We start from the raw sequence: 22152 nt of genomic DNA on the forward strand, positions 1-22152 counted from the left end.
TAACCCAGAAAAGGAAAGAGACATCTGGATCCAGAAAGCACAGAAAACTCCTAACAAGATTAACCCAAGGATGTCCACACCAAGGCACAAAATAATTAAAATGTAAAAAAAGTAACAATAAAGAGAGAATTTTAAAAGTAGCACGAGAAAACACAGTTACATACAAGGGAAATCCCATAAGGCTTTGGCAGATACATTCAAAGTACTGAAAGGAAAAAACCTGCAAGCAGGAATACTATCCAGCAGGATTTTTATTCAGAATTGAAGATGAGATAAGGAGTTTCCCCAAACAAACATTAAAAGAGATCATCGCCACTAAAACATCCTTATAGGAAGTGTTAAAGGGACTTGAGGGGAAAGGAAAGGCCATAACTAGAAGAAGTTATGAAAGGAAAAAAAACTTCACAGATAAAAGCAAACTTCTAATAAATGTAGATTAATCATTTAAGAAAGTATGGAGGTTTAAATACAAAAGTAGTAAAATCAATTATATGTACCAAACTCAGCCAAGGGATTTCACATTTTACAACATAAAAAGATGTAAAATATGATATCACATACATAAGACATGGACAGGGTAAGTAAAAATTTCGTGCTTTTAAAATATGTTCAAACTTAAGCAACCATAACTTCATACAGACTTCTATACACATTAAGATATACATGAACCTAATGGTAACCACAAATCAAAAACCTGTAATAGATATACAACAAATAAAGATAAAGAAATTCAGGCATAACACTAAAGAAAGCCATCAAACCACAAGGGAAGAGAGCAAGAGAAGAAGAAAGGAATAGAGAACTATAAAAACATACTGTGTATGTGCATTACACCATACACAAAAATAAACTTAAACTAAAAACCTAAATGTGAGACCAAAACCATAAAACCCCTAGAAGATAACATAGGCAATAATCTCTCTGACATAGCCATATTTTTCTACATATGACTCCAGAGGCAAGGGAAACAAAAGCAAAAATAAACTATCGGGACTACACCAAAATAAAAAGCTTTTGCACAGCAAAGGAAACCATCAACAAAACAAAAAGCAACCTATTAAATGGGAGAAGATATTTGCAAATGACAGATCTGATAAAGGGTTAGTATCCAAGTTATACAAAGAACTTACACAACTCAACACCGAAGAATTCAATTAAAAAAAAATGCACAGAGGACTTGAGTAAACATTTTTTCCAAAGACGACATCCAGATGGCCAACAGACACATGAAAAGAGGCTCAACGTCCCTAATCATCAAGAAAATGCAAATCAAAACCACAATGAGACATCACCTTGTATGTGTCAGAATGGCTAGAATCAAAAAGACACGAAATAACAAATGTGGGTGAGATTGTGGAGAATAAGGAACCCTTGTGCCCTGTTGGGAGAAATGTAAATTGGTGCAACTACCGTGGAAAACAATTTGGACATTTTTCAAAAACTTAAAAATAGAAATACCATATGATCCAGTAATATGACCACTAGTATTTACCCAAAAAAACACAAGAACACTAATTTGAAAAGATATATACACCCCTATTTATAGCAGTTATTATTTACAACAACCAAGATATGGCAGTAATCCAAGCGTCCATTTATAGATGAATGGATAAAGAAGATGTGGTACATATGCATGCATGCATGTATACATGTACACACACACACAAGGAATATTACTCAGCCATAAAATAAGAATGAGATCTTGCCTTTTGTAATAACATGGATGGACCTAGAGTGTATATGCTAAGTGGAATATGTCAGGGAAAGACAAATACCATGATTTCAATTACATATGGAATCCAAAAAACAAAACAAACGAACAAATAAGACACAAAGAAACAAACAAACCTAAAACCAGACTTAACCGCAGAGAACAAACTGGTGGTTGCCAGAGGGAAGGAGGGTGAGAAGATGGGTAAAATAAATACAACTTCCAGTTATAAAATAAGTCATTGGGCACCTGGGTGTCTCAGTCGATTGAGCATCCAATTCTTGATTTCAGCTCAGGCTGTGATCTCACAGTTCGTGGGATCGAGCCCCATGTCGGGCTCTGTGCTGACAGTGTGGAACCTGCTTGGGATTCTCTTTCTCCCTCTCCCGCTCGCATGTGCACGGTCTCTCTCTGTCTCTCTCTCTCTCTCTCTCTGTCTCTCTCTCTCTCTCTCTCTCTCACACACACACACACACACACACACACATGCTCTCTCTCTCAAAATAAATAAATTTTTATTCACTGTGTGAGCACTGAGGAATGTAGAAAATTTTGGATCAATATGTTGCACAACTGAAACTGACATAACACTGTATGTTAATTGCACTTCAAATAAAAAAAGGTGGAAAAAAATTCATGATAGAAAAATGTTTGAGGTAACTTGAATTTAGAAATCTATGCAGAAATCACAAAACGAACACTGATTTCTTTTTCTGAAGATGAGGTGACCATACAACTTATCTTCCATCCTAGAATACTTTTAAGAGTACGAGGTGATAATACCACCACCACCAGGGCAGCATGGGTAAACCTAGACATTTGGTCACTGTAAAAGGGAGAAAAACGAGGACAAGAACTATTCACACATTGTGATTTTTCTTATTCAGGAGAGATAAACAGTACAGTTTGCATGGAAGTGAAGATCAGATCCTAGAGATAATTTCCTATGACACATTCTCAGATGAACAAAGATTTACAAATAAACAGAAACTCACCTCTGGTTTAGGGACAAAAGCCCGACCCGGAATGGTCAAGATGTGCTGAACGTTGCAGAGGTACTGGGCCATAACAGAAAGGCGACTGCGCTGTTTGCTTCCTGTACTGGCTGTAAGTCTCTATGGGACAAAAAGGAATTTTTAGCAAATAATTAATCCAGTCTGATTAGACGGAATGCAGCCAACATCCTATTATCTGTGGACACTAGATGGAGTGTTGAGATAAATTTTAAAACTAAAGGCTATCTGACACATGATACACAGGCAGCATGGGGAACATTTTCCTCCAATATCAGCAGAAGCAAACCTAGGAAATGTGAATTATATCCTATATAATGCACTCAAAAATCCAGTAAGAAAACTTCCCTATCACTGGATGCTGGGGATTTTCAAACCACTGTTACATTATGTAGAAGAAGGTCCTATATGAAACAAATATCAGTCTATATTTGATGAATGAAGAAATTAGTAAGCATAATTAAGAACTAAAAAGACTTATTTAATTTTATGAATTACCAAAATATATGAAGGAACATTTTCAATAGTGTGCTTTTCTTTATTTAAATCTAATAAGACTTAGGGTCGCCTGGGTGGCCCAGTCGGTTAAGCGGCCGACTTCGGCTCAGGTCATGATCCCACGGTCTAGGAGTGAGAGCCCTATGTCAGGCTCAGTGCTGACAGCTCAGAGCCCGGAGTCTGCTTCAGATTCTGTGTCTCTGGGTCTCTCTGCCCCTCCCCCATTTACACTCTGTCTCTTTCGCTCTCAAACATAAACATTAAAAAAATCTTTTAATCTAATAAAACTTTGAATATTCAGAACTCTTGGAGAGTGTTCTTTTGTTTTTGCAAAAACCAGGAATTTCATCTTTTAAGAACCTAAACAATTTTAAAACGAGGTGTATCTAAATTTTTTTTTTTAATGTTTTATTTATTTTTGAGACAGAGAATGAGCAGGGGAAGGGCAGAGAGAGAGGGAGACACAGAATCCGAAGCAGGCTCCAGGCTCTGAGCTGTCAGCACAGAGCCCAACGCGGGGCTTGAACTCAGTAACCACGAGATCATGACCTGAGCCGAAGTCGGACGCTTAACCGACTGAGCCACCCAGGCGCCCCAAAACCAGGTATATCTAAATTAACTCATAATTGCAATGCAATTTCAACCAAAATCTCAAGGGATGTTTGTAAGGAAATTTACACTAAATTCCCTAAAATTTTATATGGAAAGACAAAGGGCCCAGGATAGCCAGAAAGCTCCTGAAGAACATCAACATGGGGCAGGCTGGGGCAGACTCACCCCACCAGACATCAAAATTAAGGCCAAGTATGGCATTGCTCTAGGCACAGACCAACAGAACAACGGCCTTGGAAACAGACCCAAGCACATGTGGATGTTTGCTGTGTGACAGATGTAAGGCAGCAACCACTAATAGAAGAAGGATGGGCCACTCAATCTGTGATATTGGTAGAAGTAGGTATATCTACAGGAGAAAAGAGTAACTCCCCATCTCGTACCATAACCAAAAATAAATTCCAAGTGCATTCACAAAAAATAAAGAGCAAAACTTTAAAATTTTTATAAGTATTTATTACTCCATGCTAGGCAAAAATTTCTTGAAGATGCAAAAGCAAAAGCCGTAAGAGACTGATCTTTTACTCTATTAAAATTTAAAACTTCCATAATAAAAAAAACACTATAAACATAAGTCACAGAGAGAAGGTATTTGAAACTCCTTTGACAAAGGATTAGTGTTCAAAACATAGGAGAACTCCTACACATCAGTAACCGAAAGATAAACAATAGAAAATATGCTAAGAAATATACTAAGAGCACCCAGATGAACCATAACCATGAACTACGCTCAATCACATTACAAATTAAGGACATACACATTTCAGCTATAATGAGATAAGCTTTCCTATCCACGAAATGAACAAAATTTCAACAACAACAACAAAAAGAGCCTGGCAGAACCTAGAATTGGTGAATATATGGAGCCAGAGGAACCCCCACCTACCGCTAGGGAGAACAGGTACACGCACTCTGCATTACAATTTGGCAAAATATACCGGACAGCCGAAGCGGAGGACACCCTCATGACCCTTTAGGTCTACCTTCAGGACGTGTCCTAGAGAACAGTACATATACTTCCACAAGGAAATACCGTGGAAGAATGTTCCCTACCACATCATACGTGCATAGCGTCAGAAATGGTGAAAAAAACATAAAGGCCCATCAACAGGAATGAATAAGCAAACTGTGGTAATTTTGACAATGGAACACTAAGTAACAGTTAAAATGAGTAAGAAGGTGTTACCAGCACAGATCCCAAAATAGAGCAGAAAATAATGAAGTGGCAGAAAACATGTGGAGTATGACTCCATGCATATAAAAACTTCAAAACATTACCCCTCATTGTTTCCTGTGTGTGAACATATATGTATCTGCAAAACACATGCATGGGAATGAGGAGTATCAATTTTGAGTACAACTCACAGGAGAGAAAGAAAGGGGGCAGAAGAGGGTTTTAAGCATATCTGTAACATTTTATTTCTTAAAAAAAATAAAAATAAAAATATGGCAATATGTTAAGATTAGACATAACTGAGTGGAGGATGAAAAAAAATGAGGCACACTGACTTTTAAAAAATGTATCCTGCTTCTCTATGTTCTTAGAGTTTACTGGATACTCTGAGCCTCTTCTAAGTGATACAGGGTCAGCCTTACAAACGCCAATGGCTGCTGGATTAATCGCGGAGTTGAGCACGTCGGCCGTGTGCCACACCACTAAATGAATGAGTGTTTACCGCACTGCGTTTTGTCTTCTTGCTTCACTGTCATGTGCAGATCCCTAAAATTCCCTATTATTTGCTACTTCTGACCTGTTTGGACACGAAAACCACATAATTTGGCTCACGAGAGCTTTGCCTTACGTAGGTTTTAAAACTGAGATGCTCGGGGCGCCTGGGTGGCTCGGTCGGTTAAGCATCCGACTTTGGTTCAAGTCATGATCTCACAGTTCGTGGGTTCGAGGCCCACCTCAAGCTCTGTGCTGTCACCCGGGAACCTGCTTCAGATGCTGTGTCTCCCTCTCTCTCTGCCCCTCCCCTGCTTGTGCTCTGTCTCACTCTTGAAAACAAATGAACGTTAAAAAAAAATTATTAAACTGAGATGCTCAGAAAATTTCCTGTGGGGAAAGTAATAGATTTCGTAGCATCTGTTTTGTTACTCAGAAGCCATCCCTCCACCTCATCCCTCTTTTTAAATTACCTGGCTCTGGTCTATATTTAGACAGTTGAAGTGACTGGGAGGCCCAGTTCAGGATAAGTGATAGGCTACTACAATATAAATGACAAAGCAAATTGTTCCTTAGTAAACTGTAAAACCAAGAAATGCAGATATTCAAGCAAAAAAAAAAAAAAAAAAAAGACAAACACCAGAAGCACGTATTTAAAGAATAAGCTTATGGATCAAAGGGTCGAAAATATTTCTAGTTCCTCACGAATTTCTTTTGGAGCTTAAATGTACCATTGCCATGAAAGTAAAAACTTCAAAGTGCACTGCACAACCGGCACAATTCAAAGCAGTTGTGTAAAACTAAAATCTAGCGTGAACTTAATCCCAAAATAAAAAAAAAATAAACCAGGGGTGCCTGGTTGGCTCAGTCAGTTGAGCGTCTGACTTCACCTCAGGTCATGACCTCACAGTTTAGGAGATCGAGCCCCACATAGGGCTCTCTGCTGTCAGTGCAGAGCCCGCCTCGGATCCTTTTGTACCCCTCTCTCTCAACCCCTCCCCCCAACTCTCTCTCTCTCTCAAAAATAAATGAACATTAAAAAAAAAGAAAGTCTGCATATGAAAATTAGTATTTACGCTGGATTGTTTTCCAATATTTTACCTTGTATCTCAAAGGTGTTCTCGCTGATGAATTCAACAAAATTTTAAAAATCACTTTAACCAAAGAGCAAACCAGTGAGGCACAGAGGGTAAGCAAATTGGACGTGAAGGCATGCTTAAGTATATTTCACTCAGGGTGCTAGGTAGGCCTCCACTCCTGCCAGTAAAGCCTGACCCCTCAACTTGACCCATCCAAACTTTGCAGCAAATACACCTAGGCTGTGGAGATGAAAATGTGTGGATAACACACCTGAATTCAGAAGAAAGCAGCACACTCATTACGGAAAAATTCAAGCCACACAACAGAAAGCTCTGCAAAAGGTTTCGTTAAAAACTGGCACAAGAGGGGCACCTGTGTGGCTCAGCTGTTTAAGCAGCTGACTTCTGTTCAGGTCATGATCTCGTAGTTTGTGGGTTTGAGTCCCACATCGGGCTCTGTGCTGACAGTTCAGAGCCCGGAGCCTGCTTCGGATTCTGTGCCTCCCTCTCTCTCTGCCCCTCCCCCACTCCTGCTCGGTCTTGAAAAATTAAATAAACATTAAAAAAACATTTTTAAACCCCCCCCCCCCCAAAAAAAACAACAACAATAACAACAAACTAGCACAAGAGTTACATGGTCAAAATCAGTCATCCAAACAGGACTTAATATTTCTATGATAGATATGTTATATGTAAAGCTATTAAAGTTCAAACTCCGTTACAAGGTAGAGATTTTAACAACAAAAGGCCAGGAAACCAAACCAGTTAATTTTTCAGTAAAAGGAAACCTCTAACCCTGGAGATTTTAAAAGCCTTCTGAGGCAGTTTAAGAAAAACCAGGGGTCAAAGATTTCACAAAGACAGTGTTATTTTCTTCCTCATTCATCTAAAATCATTTTAAGTAGAAAAATTAGGCTTATTCTTGGGAAGCTACACAGCCAAATATCAGGGACACTGAAAACGACATACTTCCTGGCAAGGTAACTCCCTCCCTCCCTGCTAGGGATGGACCATTAAGCAGCAGGGGCCCCTGAAGATGGGAGGAGAGCAACAAGCTGATCCTGGACCCAGAAAGGAAAGACCACAGGTCCGGTCACACGGAGAACTTAAACATCGTGACTGCAGCAGAAAACACACGACCTGGGTTCAAGTTCAGCTTTCCCTGTAACTAGCTCTGTGACCTTCTGCCAGACGTTAACTTACGTTGAGCCTCAGTTTCATCATCTATGAAATGAGGTTAGGTGAGATTTGTTAAGGTCTCATTTACTGCTACACAGTCTAATTCTATTTTATGAGCTGGAACTTTATACTGTCTATATGTTCTTTAATGTGTGCGAGCTGAATTCTTAGTTTTAGACCCTGCAGACCTGGAGACAAGAGGACTGTGCTCAGTTGCTTCTGCTCTAGAACTCAACAAAGCCAAGCAAAGTGAATGCCTAATGAGCGCTATCTGTGGAATATAAAATTACAAATACGACACTGTCAAGAGCAAACAGAGGGTATATGAGAAAATATTGCTCGCCATATACTGTCCTGTTTAGACTTTCACTTGCAAAATATGAAAATTGGTCAGAGGACCAGTGTTAACCATGCTTCTGGAGCATTCCATAAATTATAGACTCAATGTAAACTCTTCTTGATACCCGTACTAAAATTTAACTAAAATCAACATTTTTTTTCTGGTTAAAGAAAAATAATTGCATATGCTGAAGTTAAAGCAACACTGTTATTAATAATCACAACTGACATTCTGAGTCACTGAAAATATTCCTCCACCTCTTAAGCCTCTGTTCCTTTGCATTTTCCCCCAAAAGAATTAGAGTACATAGTGTTTTGCATCTCTATTGTGTTATTCGAGAACAGAAATACCATAATAATCATGTCATCTGAGAAAATAAAAGTCCAAGAACAAATCAAAAGGCTGAGAAAACAAGAAAACTATTAATATATGCTCAACTCAAACACACAGAAGAGAGAATCATAAGCCGGCAATGACATGGGCCTTAGGACGGTAGTGATGCCTTACAGTTCCTAACAAACACAAAAGGGCCCTACATTTTTGGGATGGAAAATTCTAAGATGGCTGAGAAAAAGATTTTATGGCTAAATACCCTAAAGCGAAGGTTCCTATCCTCGGCATTGCTGACGTTTTAGGCTGGTAAATGTGGAGCGATTCTCTGTTGTTGGGGCTATCTTGCGCACTGAAGGATGTCTACCGGCATCCCTAACCTCTACCCACTAGACACCAAAAGCACCCCCCAGTTGCGACAACCAAAAATATCTCCAGACGGGCAGAAGTGAGGAATACAGCAAAGCAGGAGGATCCCGAGCTCACTCCCGTGAACACAGCACAGCTTCAGCTGCATACAGAGCAACTCTCCCTGAGAATGACCTGACGACTGGGAGAACAGCGGAGGTAGCTGTAAATATAAAGACAAAGCCTCAAAAAGGGAAAGAGGAACAAAGACATGGTCAGGTCAGGAACCAAACCCAAGAGTGAGAGAAGATATATCCCAGGTGCAAACATCCTCCCTGAGAAGTGAGGGGTTACAGCCCCACACCAGGCACCCCCCACCCTGGGGATCTGCACCAGGAAGTTAAGTTCCCATAACTTCTGTCTCTGAAAATCAGCTGGGTTTTGCTTTGGGAGAATTGGAAGGCTAGTGGAAATGGAGATTCTGCGCTTAACGGGACTACACATAACCTCACTTGCCCCGAGACTCTGCAAAGAGGCAGCCGCTTGAAAAGTGCCTGGGCCATATGTGCAGAAAATATATTGCCTGATTTTAGGGAGTAGGCCAAAGGGGCAGGGTTGTGTAAGAACTTTATCCAAGAGTGGACATGCTGGCAGGCACTATTCTTCTTACCCTGTCAGCCTACGCGTCCGATGCTGGCGGGCACCAGTCTGACACTCTCCATATCCCTTTCTGGCACCGCTTGCCCTGTCCCGGTGTTCCCCTGAAGACCTGCATTGCCGAACCCGCCTTCCTGCCAGGTGCTCCTGGACTCCTACCCTGTACACCTGGCAGAGAGCCTCGTGGAGACTGCTGCCCCCAAAATCAACTCTTGCCGGTGAAGTGGGTGGGACATCTCTGCCCCCCAGTGTACCTGTTGCAATCACAGCCCAGTGCCAACAGAGGGGTGCATACAGCCAACAGAGGACACCCCTGAAGCACATGGTTCTGGTGACTCACGGCACACCTTCCACATAAGGCCACTTCCTTCAAGAACAGGAATCCCAGCTGACCTACCTAGTATATAGAAACAAATACAGAGTTAGACAACATGAGCAGACAGTAGAAAAGGTTCCAAACAAAACAGGACAAAGCCTGAAAAAGAACTAAACAAAAAGAGATAAGCAATCTACCTAATAAAGAGTTCAAAGTGATGGTTATAAAGATGTTCACCAAACTCGGGGGGAGTGGATCAACTCAGCAAGGACTTAAATAAAGAGATAGAAAATATAAAAAAGAGCCAGTTACAGCTGAAGAATACAATAACTGCAAGGGAAAACACAACAGAGGGAGTCAACAGCAAATCAGGGGATGCAAAAGAACAGATCAGTGATCTGGAGGACAGGGCAGTAGAAATCATTCAGGTTGAATGGCAAAAAGAAAAAAAGAATGAAAAAAATCAGGATGGGTTAAGGGACCTCTGGGACCACATTGGGCACACAACACCCATCTTATAAGGAGTCACACAGAAAGAAGAGAGAAAGGACCAGAAAACTTAATTTTAGGAAATAACGGAAAAAGCTACCTAACAAGGAAAAGAAAACACAGATCCACGTCCAGGAAGCAGAGATACCCTAAACAAGATGAACCCAAAGAGGTCCATATGGAGACAGATAATCATTAAAATCTCAAAAATTAAGGACAAAGAAGGAGTCTTAAAAGCAGCAAGAGAAAAGCAACTGGTTATATAAAAGGAAATATCTATAAGAGCTGATTTTTCAGCAGAAAATCTGAAGGCCAGAACACATGATATATTCAAAGTGCTGAAAGAAAAAAACCTACAACCAAGAACACTCTACCCAGCAAGAAATATTATCATTCAGAATTAAAGGTGAGATAGTTTACCAGACAAACAAAAGTTAAAGAAGTTCATCACCACTAAACCAGCCCTTGCAAGAAACGTTTAAGGGATTTCTTTAAGCAAAACAGAAAATGCCATAACTAGATGAAAATCACAAAAGAAAAAATTTCACTGGTAACAGTATTATACATTAAAGGTAGTAAATCAACCCCTCATAAAAGCTAGTATGAAGGTTCAGACAAAAGTAGTCAAATCAATCATACCTATGATAATTAGGAATACACAACATAAAAAGACATAAAATAGGACATCAAATACATAAAACATGGGCAGGAAGGATAAAATTGTAATGCTTCTAGAATGGGTTCGAACTTAAGCAACCATCAAGTTAAATAGACTGCAATGTTCCTAGGTTGTTATAGATAGCCAGAAGGCATGAGGTGGGGTCAAGGGAGATTGTTTTGTCTTTTAAAGTTTGTTTATTTATTTATAAGAGAGAGAGAGAGAGAGAGAGCAAGCGAGCGTGCAAGAGCCAGCTCTGGAAGGCACACGGGGGGGGGGGGGGGGGGGGGGGGGGGGGGGGGGGGGGGCGGGGAAGGGCAGTGAGAAAGAGGGAGGGAGAGAATCTGATGCAGACCCTGCAGAGCCTGACGTGGGGCTCGATCCCACAAACCAGGAGATCATGATCTGAGCTGAACTCAAGAGTTGGATGCTGAACCGACTGAGCCACCCAGGCTCCCATTTTGTTTTGTTTAAAAAAAAATTTTTTTTTCATGTTTATTTATTTCTGAGACAGAGAGAGTCAGAGTGTGAGCAGGGGAAGGCAAAGAGAGAGAGGGAGACACAGAATCTGAAGCAGGCTCCAGGCTCTGAGCTGTCAGCACACAGCCTGACCCGGGGCTTGAACTCACAAACCATGACCTGAGCCGAAGTCAGTCACTCAACTGACTGAGCCATCCAGGCGCCTTTTTTTTAAAAAAAATTTTTTTAATTTTTAATTTTTTTTACTTATTTCTGAGACAGAGAGAGACACAGTTGTTTTGTTTTGTAAAATAGAGGACATTAGAGCAGGTTTCCTTTTTGATCTTAGTAATCCAGTAGAGAGGGAGTAATCAGTGATGGAAGAGAAAGAAGGTAATAGTTACAAATCATGATTTTAAGATTCTGCCAGGTCAATAATTAAAGTCTCTGAAATTATATGAAAAACTTCCAGCAAAAGCTCCTTAATTCAGTTTTAAATTCCTTAATTTTGAATAGTTCTGTGAAGATTTCTGGTGTTCTGTTAGCTGCTTCTCGTCACTTGTTTTTAAGCACTTAATTTTGAGTTTACATGTACCCAGAATCCTGCTTGCTCAGTTTAACTTTCCTCATAATTTATACATGTCCTAGATACTGAATCTGTGTCCACGTGAATATTATTCTGTTGCGATCAGAAGATCAAGTTTTGGGAGCCGGACTAGCTTGGCCTAAGTCCCAGCTCTGCTACTTGGTAGCTGTGTGGTCTTGAAGAAGCTAATTAAAACCTCCGACCTTCAGTATCCTTTCCTATCAAAAGTTGTAAGTCGCAAGGATGAAAGGTTCAGCACAGGGAATACAGTCGGTGGCGTAATACCTTGTGTGCTGACACATGGCAGCTACTCTTGGGGCAAACACAGCACAACGTGCACAGTTGCTGAATCCCTACGTTGTACACCTGAAACTAACTCTGTGTGTCAATGTCAATTAAAAAATACTATTTCATTAGCTTGCTTTGAGGCTTAAATAAGAAAACGGACCTGAAGTGGCATCCATTCCATAGCAGACATTCCATAAGTAAGAGCCGATATTATCATCAGTACCATACAGGCAAATTAAAAACAAAGTGAAAAATATTCATATAATTAAAATTTTACAACTGTAAAACTCAATAAATTGCCTAGTGAGTTAAATGACAGAAATTTCTTCTGAATCACTCAAGTAATCTCTGCTTTCATATAGCTTTCAAAAGGTATGCATTAAATATTTTATGGAACTAGACAGAGGCAGTGGTTGCCCAACAGTGTAAACGTACTACATTTGAGTCAGTCACGCACTACAAAAAAAAAATGTCTCCAGATACTGCCAAATGTCCCCGAATGGGGGGCTGGGGGCAAAATCGTCTCCACAGAGAACCACTATTCTCAAGTGGAACATGGGTAAAGAGAGAGGGAGAGATCTAAGGAATAGAATTCTTACACATGTGTAAATGCAGAGGAAGGCATCTAAAGAACAGAACTAATGTGACTACATTTTATATATATATGTGTTGTGTGTGTGTGTGTGTGTGTAATTCTCACATATGTATATAATTCTCTCAGGGGAATTCTGATATTAAAAAGTTGTCTACAAAAAAACAAGTATGAAGCTGAATAAAATGTATGAAACGACACTTTACATACATAAAATGTATGTAAATTAAACAACAGCATTACGGGACTATGAGCACAGACACCGGAGAAAGAAGGTGAGAGGTGAGCCTCACAACTGAGCAGCTAACAGCCTGGAAGCCATACTCAGGCAGCAGCACAAGCAGGAGTAGAAACAGAGCCCAGTGGTCTGCCTGACGAGAGGAGACAGACGCCAGGCTCTGGGAGGCCAAGGCAGCCAGAACTTGTGAGGCACACTACTGGATATGTAAACACACACACACACACACACACACACACACACACACACACACACACACACACAGAGACAGAGACTGACAGGGGGCATGGGAGACAGGAAAGGGGAGGGAGCTCCTGAGATATGCAAAGGGATCCCTTCAAGTCTCTGACAGAGCATCGGTCTAGAAGTGCATGAGGTTGGGAGGCTGGAGAAAGTAGCATCAGAAAGTGGGACAAATGCAGGTCACACAGGGCTAGAGGTAGTCTGTACACCCAACAGCCAAGTAAAGAGCCCTTGAAATACACGGCGTACTGGGTGGATTCCTCAGAAAGGTTGTGACTTAATAGTGTGACTTTAATTAGCCTCAGATTAAAGGCTGCTATAGACTTGTCATAAGCAAGCTTAAAAGCAAGCTCCAAACCAATATGCACGTGACTCATCTTTGTGCCAGAACAAAACCCACCACTCAGGCCAATACAACAAAATCCAGCCCTCCACAAGATTAAACAAAACAGAACAAAACCTCACAATATCTAGCATCTCGCCAAAAATTACCAGGCTTGTGGGGCGACTGGGTGGCTCAGTCGGTTAAGCATTCAACTTCAGCTCACGTCATGATCTCACGGGTTCGAGAGCTTGAGCCCTACATCGGGCTCTGTGCCGACAGCTCAGAGCCTAAAGCCTGCTTTGAAATCTGCATGTCCCTCTCTCTCTCTCTGACCCTCTTCTACTTGTGTGCTCTCTCTCTCTCAAAATTAAATAAATATTAAAAATAATAAAAATTACCAGGCTTGCAAAGAAGCAGAAAAGTAGGACCCATAGAAAGAGGGAGGGGAAAAAAAGCAAATGGTAAAATGATACAGAAATGACAGAGGTAGTGAAATTAATAAGCAAAGGTCTTACAACAGCTATTATAAATATTATACCTATGTAAAGATGCCAAGGAAAGCATGAACATAATGAAGTAAGGGACAATATAAGACCCAAATGGAACTTCTAGAAGTAAAACTACAATATCCAAAATGAAAACTGAATAAAATTAACAACAGATTAGCCACTGCACAACAGGGTAGTGAATCTGAAGATACAGTAACTGGAAACTTTTTGTTTTTATATTGTTGGTGTTTCGAAGTATATGTGTTTGTAACAGTTAAAGTGTGATACAGGTGAATTCAACGTATCAAGAGTTCTACGGAAGCTGTTCTGCAAAATATTACATACTATACAAACTATTCAAGTCAGACAACACCATTTTTTCAGTGTCTTTTCAACTGAGAAGAATCCTATTCTGAGGTGGTGCATACAGAGCAAGCTTTGTTTTTGTTTATTTTCTTCTACAATAGCTTCATATTTCTCTTTCATTTCTGTCGATTCTAGGTGAGGCAGCTCTATTTCTGGATTTTCTAGGGGCAGCAGCTCCTAAGCGATGCTTTAAAAACGCACAGCACTATTAGGTTTCTCCGGTTCTTCATAGAAGGCTGCCAATACCCTGGTCAGTGTGTCCACACCCCCGACTTCTCCAGGCACCTTTAGGACTGCTCATGCTTTGAGACGGTGCCTTTGTTAAGGCGCCACAGGGACAGTGGCAGCAGGGTGGCCGGTGGGCTCTAGGAACTGGAATTTTTATGTGTGAATTATTTTTTTTATTACATACGGTGAATTATTAAATTGCTTCAATATCCAAGCATTCACTAAATCATCTTTTTTTTTTTTTTTTCCTTTGCTGACACAGGATACAATCGTTATCAAATATGAAGTTGTCTGATTCTGGCTTTTTTTTTTTTTTTTTTTTTTAATTTTCTTAATGTTTGTTTACCTTTGAGAGAGAGACAGACACAGAACCGGAAGCAGGCTCCAGGCTCTGAGCTATCAGCACAGAGCCCAATGCGGGGCTTGAACCCATGGACAGTGAGATCATGACCTGAGCCAAAATCAGACATTCAACCAACTGAGCCACCCAGGCGCCGCTGATTCTGTGCCTTCTAATGTAGCCGTCACTCAGTTTCATAATGCGTCACAGTGCTTCAGTTATTAGAGTTTACAATACATTTTAACATTTGATAGGCAAGGCTTCTCTCATCACTCTTCTTTTTTTCAAAATTTCTTTTCCATTCTTGCAGGCCCACTCAAGATGATCCCTGGAACTTTACTCACTACATTTGAAGATGTTGCTGAAAAAACATAATTGGGAAAAATGAAGCATCTTTATAATACTCATTTTTTTTTTTCTTCCAGGGTTCTATTTCTCTTGATTTAGCTCAGTGATCTTCTGAGACTCTCAGTAAAGTTTTGTGATTTTTTTTATACAGGTCCCTCTTTTTTCCTTCGGTTTCCAGAATAAATAATTATATATTTCCAATAACATTTTTACTTGTCTTTCTAACAGTGATATATTTTGCTTGCTTCAATCCTTCCTGTATTTGATTTTCTATTTATCACTAATTCAACTTACCTATTCTTTCAGTATATGCAAACATGATAGGTGTCTTATCAAATTCTTTGTGCTACTCTGAGGTGAACTGAATGTTCTTCTGAGGATTCCATGCTCTGTCTTCTGTAACACCGGGCCTTTTGTCTCCTAGATTCATACAATCGTTCTTCTTGGTGTCTCTAATCAGACCAGTGCAATAGAGGCTTTGTCATTATGTCAGAGGTGTTGGTAGAGGTTAGTGAAGAAGTGCTAAGTTCACTGGGGATATGTATGAAAAACAGGAAAAGTGGCTTCTATTTTCACCATACACAAAAATCAATCCCAAGTGGATTACACATATAAATGTGAAAAGTAAAACAATAAAAGCTTCTAGAAGATAACACAGAAGAATATCTTCATGATATCAAGATATAAAGAGTTCTTCAATAAGACACAAAAGCACTAACCATAAATTTACAATTAAAAGCATCTGCTCTTTAAAGGATACCATAAAGACCATAACATGCCAAAGAGGAGAAGAAAAAATTTGTGACACTTAATAAAAGACTAGTACGAAGACCATGTTCGAACTCCTCCAAATATAAGAGAATAAGACAAGCAATCCAACAGAAAAATAAGCAAAGGGCAAGTACTTCACAAAAAAGATGCTATCTCAAAGGTCCATAAACATGCAAAATGGTGCTTAGTTTTTTAAAAAAGTTCATTCTGAGAGAGAGAGAGAGAGAGAGAGAGAGAGAGACAGAGAGAGAGACAGAGAGACAACGCATGTACAAAAGTGAGGGAAGGACAGCAAGAGAGGGAGAGAAAGAGAACCCCAAGCAGGCTCTGCGCTGAGCACACGGCTTGATCTTGACCATGAGATCATGACCTGAGCCAATATCAAGAGTTGGCCGCTTAACCGACTGAGACACCCAGGTGACCCCGGTGCTCAATTTGATTAAAAATTTAGCAAAAGACAAAATAAAACCACAAAAACACACCATTCAGCTCTGATTAACACAAAGTACAAGTCTGGCAATATCAAGTACTGGCAAGGATATGAAGCAAAATGAACTCACACACACTGTTGGTGGGAATATAAACAGGCATGATGACTTCAGAAAGCAAATTAGCATTATTTAGCCCAAGTGAAGATTGGGGGAACTTAAGACCCAGCATGGCCACTTCTGGATATATTCTCTAGGGAAAGCTTGCTTATGTGCTCCAGCGGACATAAATAGAAGAATCTCCACGACAGCTTTGTTTGTAAAAACACTGGAACAGGATTCCAAAACAGGAGAATGGACAGATAAATTATGACTTAGTCAAAGAGTGGGTAGTGTATAACTACACAAATAAACTACAGCTATGAGCAGCATAAGTGAATGAGGAGAAAAGAAGTACATAGTGCATGAATCCATTTGCGTAAGTTCAAAAATGGAGAAAACTAAAGTATATTAATTATACAGATAAGAATCTATGTGCCAAACTAAACAGGGAATAATAAGTTCCAAATTCATGGTACTGATTACTTTGGTAGCAGGTGGAAAACCAGAGATACAATCAGAATGAGGCATACAAGAGGGTGTCAACGATGTTGGGAATTTAACTATTGAGTTGAGTGGGGTGATTCAGGTGTTCTTTTTATTAAGCCATACAAATCCATCACATACTCTTCTGTATTTGTAAGTCATAATGAAAAATTAAAAAAAAAAACAAACACTTATAGTCTGCAGATCCCCTCATTAAACCTCTGCAGCACAAAACCTGCCCTTGCTTATTACCCCGTAGGATTATTTTCTAGAGAGTGACCTGGGAACACTCCCGCCATGGGAATGCAGGCATAGCAGGCCCAGCAGAAGTAGGGGATTAAGTGAAAGTCTATGTACTGCATAATCAGACACCAACCTCCTTCCCTTTCTCCAAACCGACTGATTACCGCATTCTTCACCATCTCATGAAGTTCAATGTATCAACTTTAACCGATCACAGGCCAATCCCTATGTATTACTGTATCAGCAGCATCCCACAGATGCCATCTCTCACTGTTCTATGGCCCTACTGTGTCCCTGTATGTAGGACATGGCCTTCCTGGCTGGCAGCACAGCACTCGTGTTCTCCACGGAGAGCTCAAAGCAGTCACACCTGTCATCATCATGACATGCTTAACTGTTGGTTGAGCTGGTGTTGGTGTGTATGTGTAATGGAGCATTAACTTAGAAAACACAGTCTGTCACAAAAATGCAGCATTACTTTGTTTTGGAATTCGAAGAGCCAAAAAAAACAAACAAACAAAAAAAAACCACACACGGTCAGAACTTACCTCTGCCACTTCCTTTTGAAAAGTCAATGTCATCTGGGTTCTGCCATAAACAAAAGGTCCATCTTTACAAGAAACATTTTCAAGCCACTTGATAATCAGTGGAGTTGATACGCTAAAAGGCAGATTTCCAATAATATGTACATTTGGAGGATCTGGTTAGCAGGAGGAAAAAACAACTTGTAACGATTTCATCAAAGTGTTCTGAATACTATTTTGGTTAAGAATAAAAGTCAAACTGGGTACTAACAGCGTCAAACAAAAATACATGAAACGACATGGCTACCTATTTTTCAGTCCATTTATTCTTCAAAAGCAATGTTTCCTCATCGTCAGCTTTGAATTATTAAGAAAAACATTCTACCTTAATTAGTGTTCAAAGTCCTCAGGTTTCCCGGCTTAGGAAAAATACGAAAGAGACCGGATTTGAGGGAAAAGGTAATTTGATCCGGACGTGAGGAGGTCAAAGTGCCTATGGGGCACCCAGGTGAAGCTGTCAGAGGATCAGATGCCAGGAAGGGGGTACAGGCTGCACAGACAGATGGAAGTGTCTGCCGCACACAGGTGTAAGTTAACCACAGGAGCAGAGGAATTCCGGCAAATCTGGAGCACAAGAGCAGGTGCTCAAGAAGAAAGAGCTCAGGAACAACATCTAAGAGGTAGCTGGAAAAAGAACCACCAGCAAGGAACAGCTAGAGAAAGTCGTACAACGTAAAAGGGAAAACGGAAGGACCTGGTGTCAGGGAAGACAAGAGCAGAGAAAACGTCCGGAAGAGCAGGTAACACTCAGATGAATGCCTGAGAACCCCATCAGATAAGGTTTGAGAGAGGAATTCAGGAGGTCACTCTGACTCCGGTGTGACTGGGGCCGGACCGGAGACCTGAAGGCAGTGTGCCGAGAGGAGAGCCGGAAGGCGGAGGCAGGCAGTGGCCACCTCTCTGAAGGAGCCTGGCGGTGCTGCGGCCACACACACACACACTGGCGGTCAGGCCAGCAGTACGTATTCTCAAGGGCTTTATAGGCAAGTAACACACCCCATGTATCTACGGATTCCAAAGAGTTGGTACATAGCGGGGACCCGACTGTCTAAAAAATGAAGACCCTTGGCTGGCCATGGAATGCGAGACGCTGGTAACTGGGTGTGGCTTCGTTTACTAAAACACTTCTTTTTTTCACCATTTGGAAAAAGTAACACTTCATAGTTTATCCCATCATTACATGGTGTCATAAAAATAGCAAGCTTATTTGTCATAAAAATAGCAAGCTAGGGTTTAGAACCCTAAACATTTGAAAAATAGGAGACAAATAGAAGAAAAAGTAATTAGATTTATCATTTTGGAAAAGAGTAGAAAAGCAGAAAAAATTATAATGCACACTACGTATTCAATTCTGTTTTTATAATATTTAATATAAATGTGTAATGTTTGTAATGTATAATAGCATTAAATATTTGTACTATAAATAATTATAAAAGAAAATACGAAAACCAACCCCAAATCACTTACCATCTTCCCACCGTCTTTTAAGACTTTCTGGAAAAGCCCTTTCTATCTTATATGTCAACACATCACCATGGACAATTCTCAGTTTTCCAGGTGCTGCATCGGAAAGCATCTAGTTTACAAAAAGATCAATAAAATGAATTCACACTTTGGAGAACAGTGAAACACACACTCTCTCTCTCATTCTCTCTTTCTCTCTCTCTATACACACACACACACACACACACCCTGCACCCAACATAAAACTTGATTCTTCATGGTTTAAAAAACAACAACTACCACCCAGATGCAGTCCCCTGAAGCTTAGGAAGTTTAAGAGCAGGAGTACATGTATCACTAACATCCCTTCTAAAGGAGATTATAAGGAAGAGGTGACCTTCCTTCCACATCAGGTATCACCTCAAGAGGCTCAGACACCCTTGGCTCCAAGTTAGGGAACTTTTGCCCTGAGCACCCCTTGGTGCTGCTGATTCTCTCTCCTAACCTTCTTCTTGCCTAATTCTGGCCACTGGTAGGAAGGATGAAAGAAACACCATAGAAGCCAGAGAAGAGACCCCGGAACACGGCACCTACTTCGTAGATTACTCCTGCCTTTGGGTAAATGTCGTGCCTTGCACATGCTTCTTTACGGCATTATGACCTACTATCTCCTAATTGTGTATAGAGAGGTTTCTTCTCCCTGTGATAACATATGCTCCTTAAGGGTAGCACCTGTTTCCCACCTATCTTAATGTCCCCTGCAGCTACAAAGTGCAGAGTAGGTGCTTCACATTTTTTGATAAGTGAATAAGCGAACGATCAACCATAAAACGGGAAAACTCCTCCTCCCAGCCTGAGATTTGAGACTCTCAAAATTTGTAAAGTCAAGAAAGTTGCAAAAAATTATTTCACTGATAAATCAGGTAGAATTATACAAGTAACACTTCAAAAATACAGCGCTGAAATGCTTAAACTGGTAAGAACCTAAACATTTCAGTTTGGGAATCATCTAGTCTGGTATATTTAGTCATGGTAGTTTAGCAAAAAAAAATTGTGTATCTCCAATACTATTGTACTTATAGATTATTTTAAATTACCAAACTTGCTAAAACTTAATCTGATGAGTTCCAGACTATAAATCATGGAAAACATAGTAACTCCAACATACTATGAATAAAAAAGAAGGTAACTCTCTTTGGGACAGGCTCTTATTGCATAAAAACTATGCATTTAATGACTGCATTTACCATTAATGAAGAATATTAGTTGTTTTCTAGAATTCTGCTTCACATAATTAAAACACAACAAATTTGCATACCAAAAACAAAGCAGAAGAACTAAAAGCTTATGCTTCATGATCGTATATAAAGTAATAAAGTAATTAGTAATTAAGACTAAAACAAAACCATGTAAACTTAGATCTTTGGCATTAATATACATGCTCTGATAACCACGTTTGAAATGTTAATTTTTTAACATTTAACTGATACACACTCAGCTGCATACCAGAAAACTGGTGTAACACACATTAACCTTCCTTTCCTAGGTTTAAAGTTGTATTTCTAGCCGATTTCTTTAGGATTGCCCTTCAGACTTAAGTCTCAGCCAATGACAAAGCAAATCCTCCCAAGACTACTCTGTAGCTTGATCTTCCCCTTTCAGACTCCCCACTGAGGAAGAAATGAATACTGGTGACCATAGCTTTCTGTGAAAGCCTTAAAGCAATTATGGGGGGGAAAAAACGGCATACAAACTGAAATGATAGTATGAATGATTACAGACAATAGCCACTTAAACACCTAATGATATTCAGCAATGACACACATTTTCTTACCAACCACTAATAGAGAATGATGTTTTCATTACCATGACAGTATTTGGGGGATGGTGGAGAGGTGGGAAAGATCACTATTACAGCCAGAAGAGCACCCCTACTTTATACTTAAAACTCTGACGGTGTTAGCTCATAATGTGCTCAAAGCACAGCTGACTACAAATGCAGACACCCGATTATAGTCAAATGAGTATTTTTACAGACACTCGTAAGTTGTTCCATCATTTTTATTTTAGTTTTTAATGCCATATCCTTCCAAAATGAGGTTTAAGTCAGTTTAGAGTAAAAGGCATTCATTAGATAAGGTTGTATAAGAAGAAACAGAAAACGAAACAATGAAAGAAGCAGGTATGTAAATCCTACAGGTGTTAGCTCTGACAATTTATACACTGAATTATAGAATTTTTACTCTCTACTGGAAATAATTATACCAAGTCTCCAGGAGAGACAATGTTTGTTTTTTTTCTTCCTAGCATTAAGTTTTGTGAGGGGTATATGGAACAAAATAATAGAGAATGCCTTTAACAAAAATGAGGAAACAAATGCAGGAGTATTCTTCATAGGGTCACTTAAAAAATCTCTCGAAGTCAAGGTTTTAGAGATAGCTTTTCTGCAGGGGGCAAGCACCTAAGGTCCACCTAGGTAATTTGTTGGTGATCTCATTTGATGAGGAAATTTTTTTTAAGTTTATTTATATTTACTTTGAGAGAGACGGAGAGGGAGAGCACACATTCAGGGGAGGGGCAGAGAGAGTGGGGCAGAGAGAGTGGGGCAGAGAGACTGGGACAGAGGATCCAAAGTGGGCTCAGTCCCGACAGAAGAGACACCAATGCGGGGCTCGAACTCAAGAACCAGGAGATTATGACC

General features: G+C 40.0%; 1 protein-coding gene across 3 annotated transcripts in view; it reads right to left on the bottom strand.

The window, feature by feature from the left end:
- TFB1M (transcription factor B1, mitochondrial) overlaps nucleotides 1-22152 on the bottom strand; it is a 79178-nt gene that overhangs the window by 26552 nt on the left and 30474 nt on the right. For all 3 annotated transcript variants that reach the window (XM_042940132.1, XM_042940130.1, XM_042940131.1), the window contains 3 exons: nucleotides 19476-19584; nucleotides 17973-18124; nucleotides 2707-2826 (listed from right to left, as the gene is read on the bottom strand). In XM_042940132.1, the coding sequence (XP_042796066.1) occupies nucleotides 2707-2826; nucleotides 17973-18124; nucleotides 19476-19584 (381 nt within the window). The remainder of the gene's footprint in view (nucleotides 1-2706; nucleotides 2827-17972; nucleotides 18125-19475; nucleotides 19585-22152) is intronic.

The sequence above is a fragment of the Panthera leo genome, chromosome B2 (assembly GCF_018350215.1).
Source record: "Panthera leo isolate Ple1 chromosome B2, P.leo_Ple1_pat1.1, whole genome shotgun sequence".
In the NCBI taxonomy this organism is placed as follows: Eukaryota; Metazoa; Chordata; class Mammalia; order Carnivora; family Felidae; genus Panthera; species Panthera leo.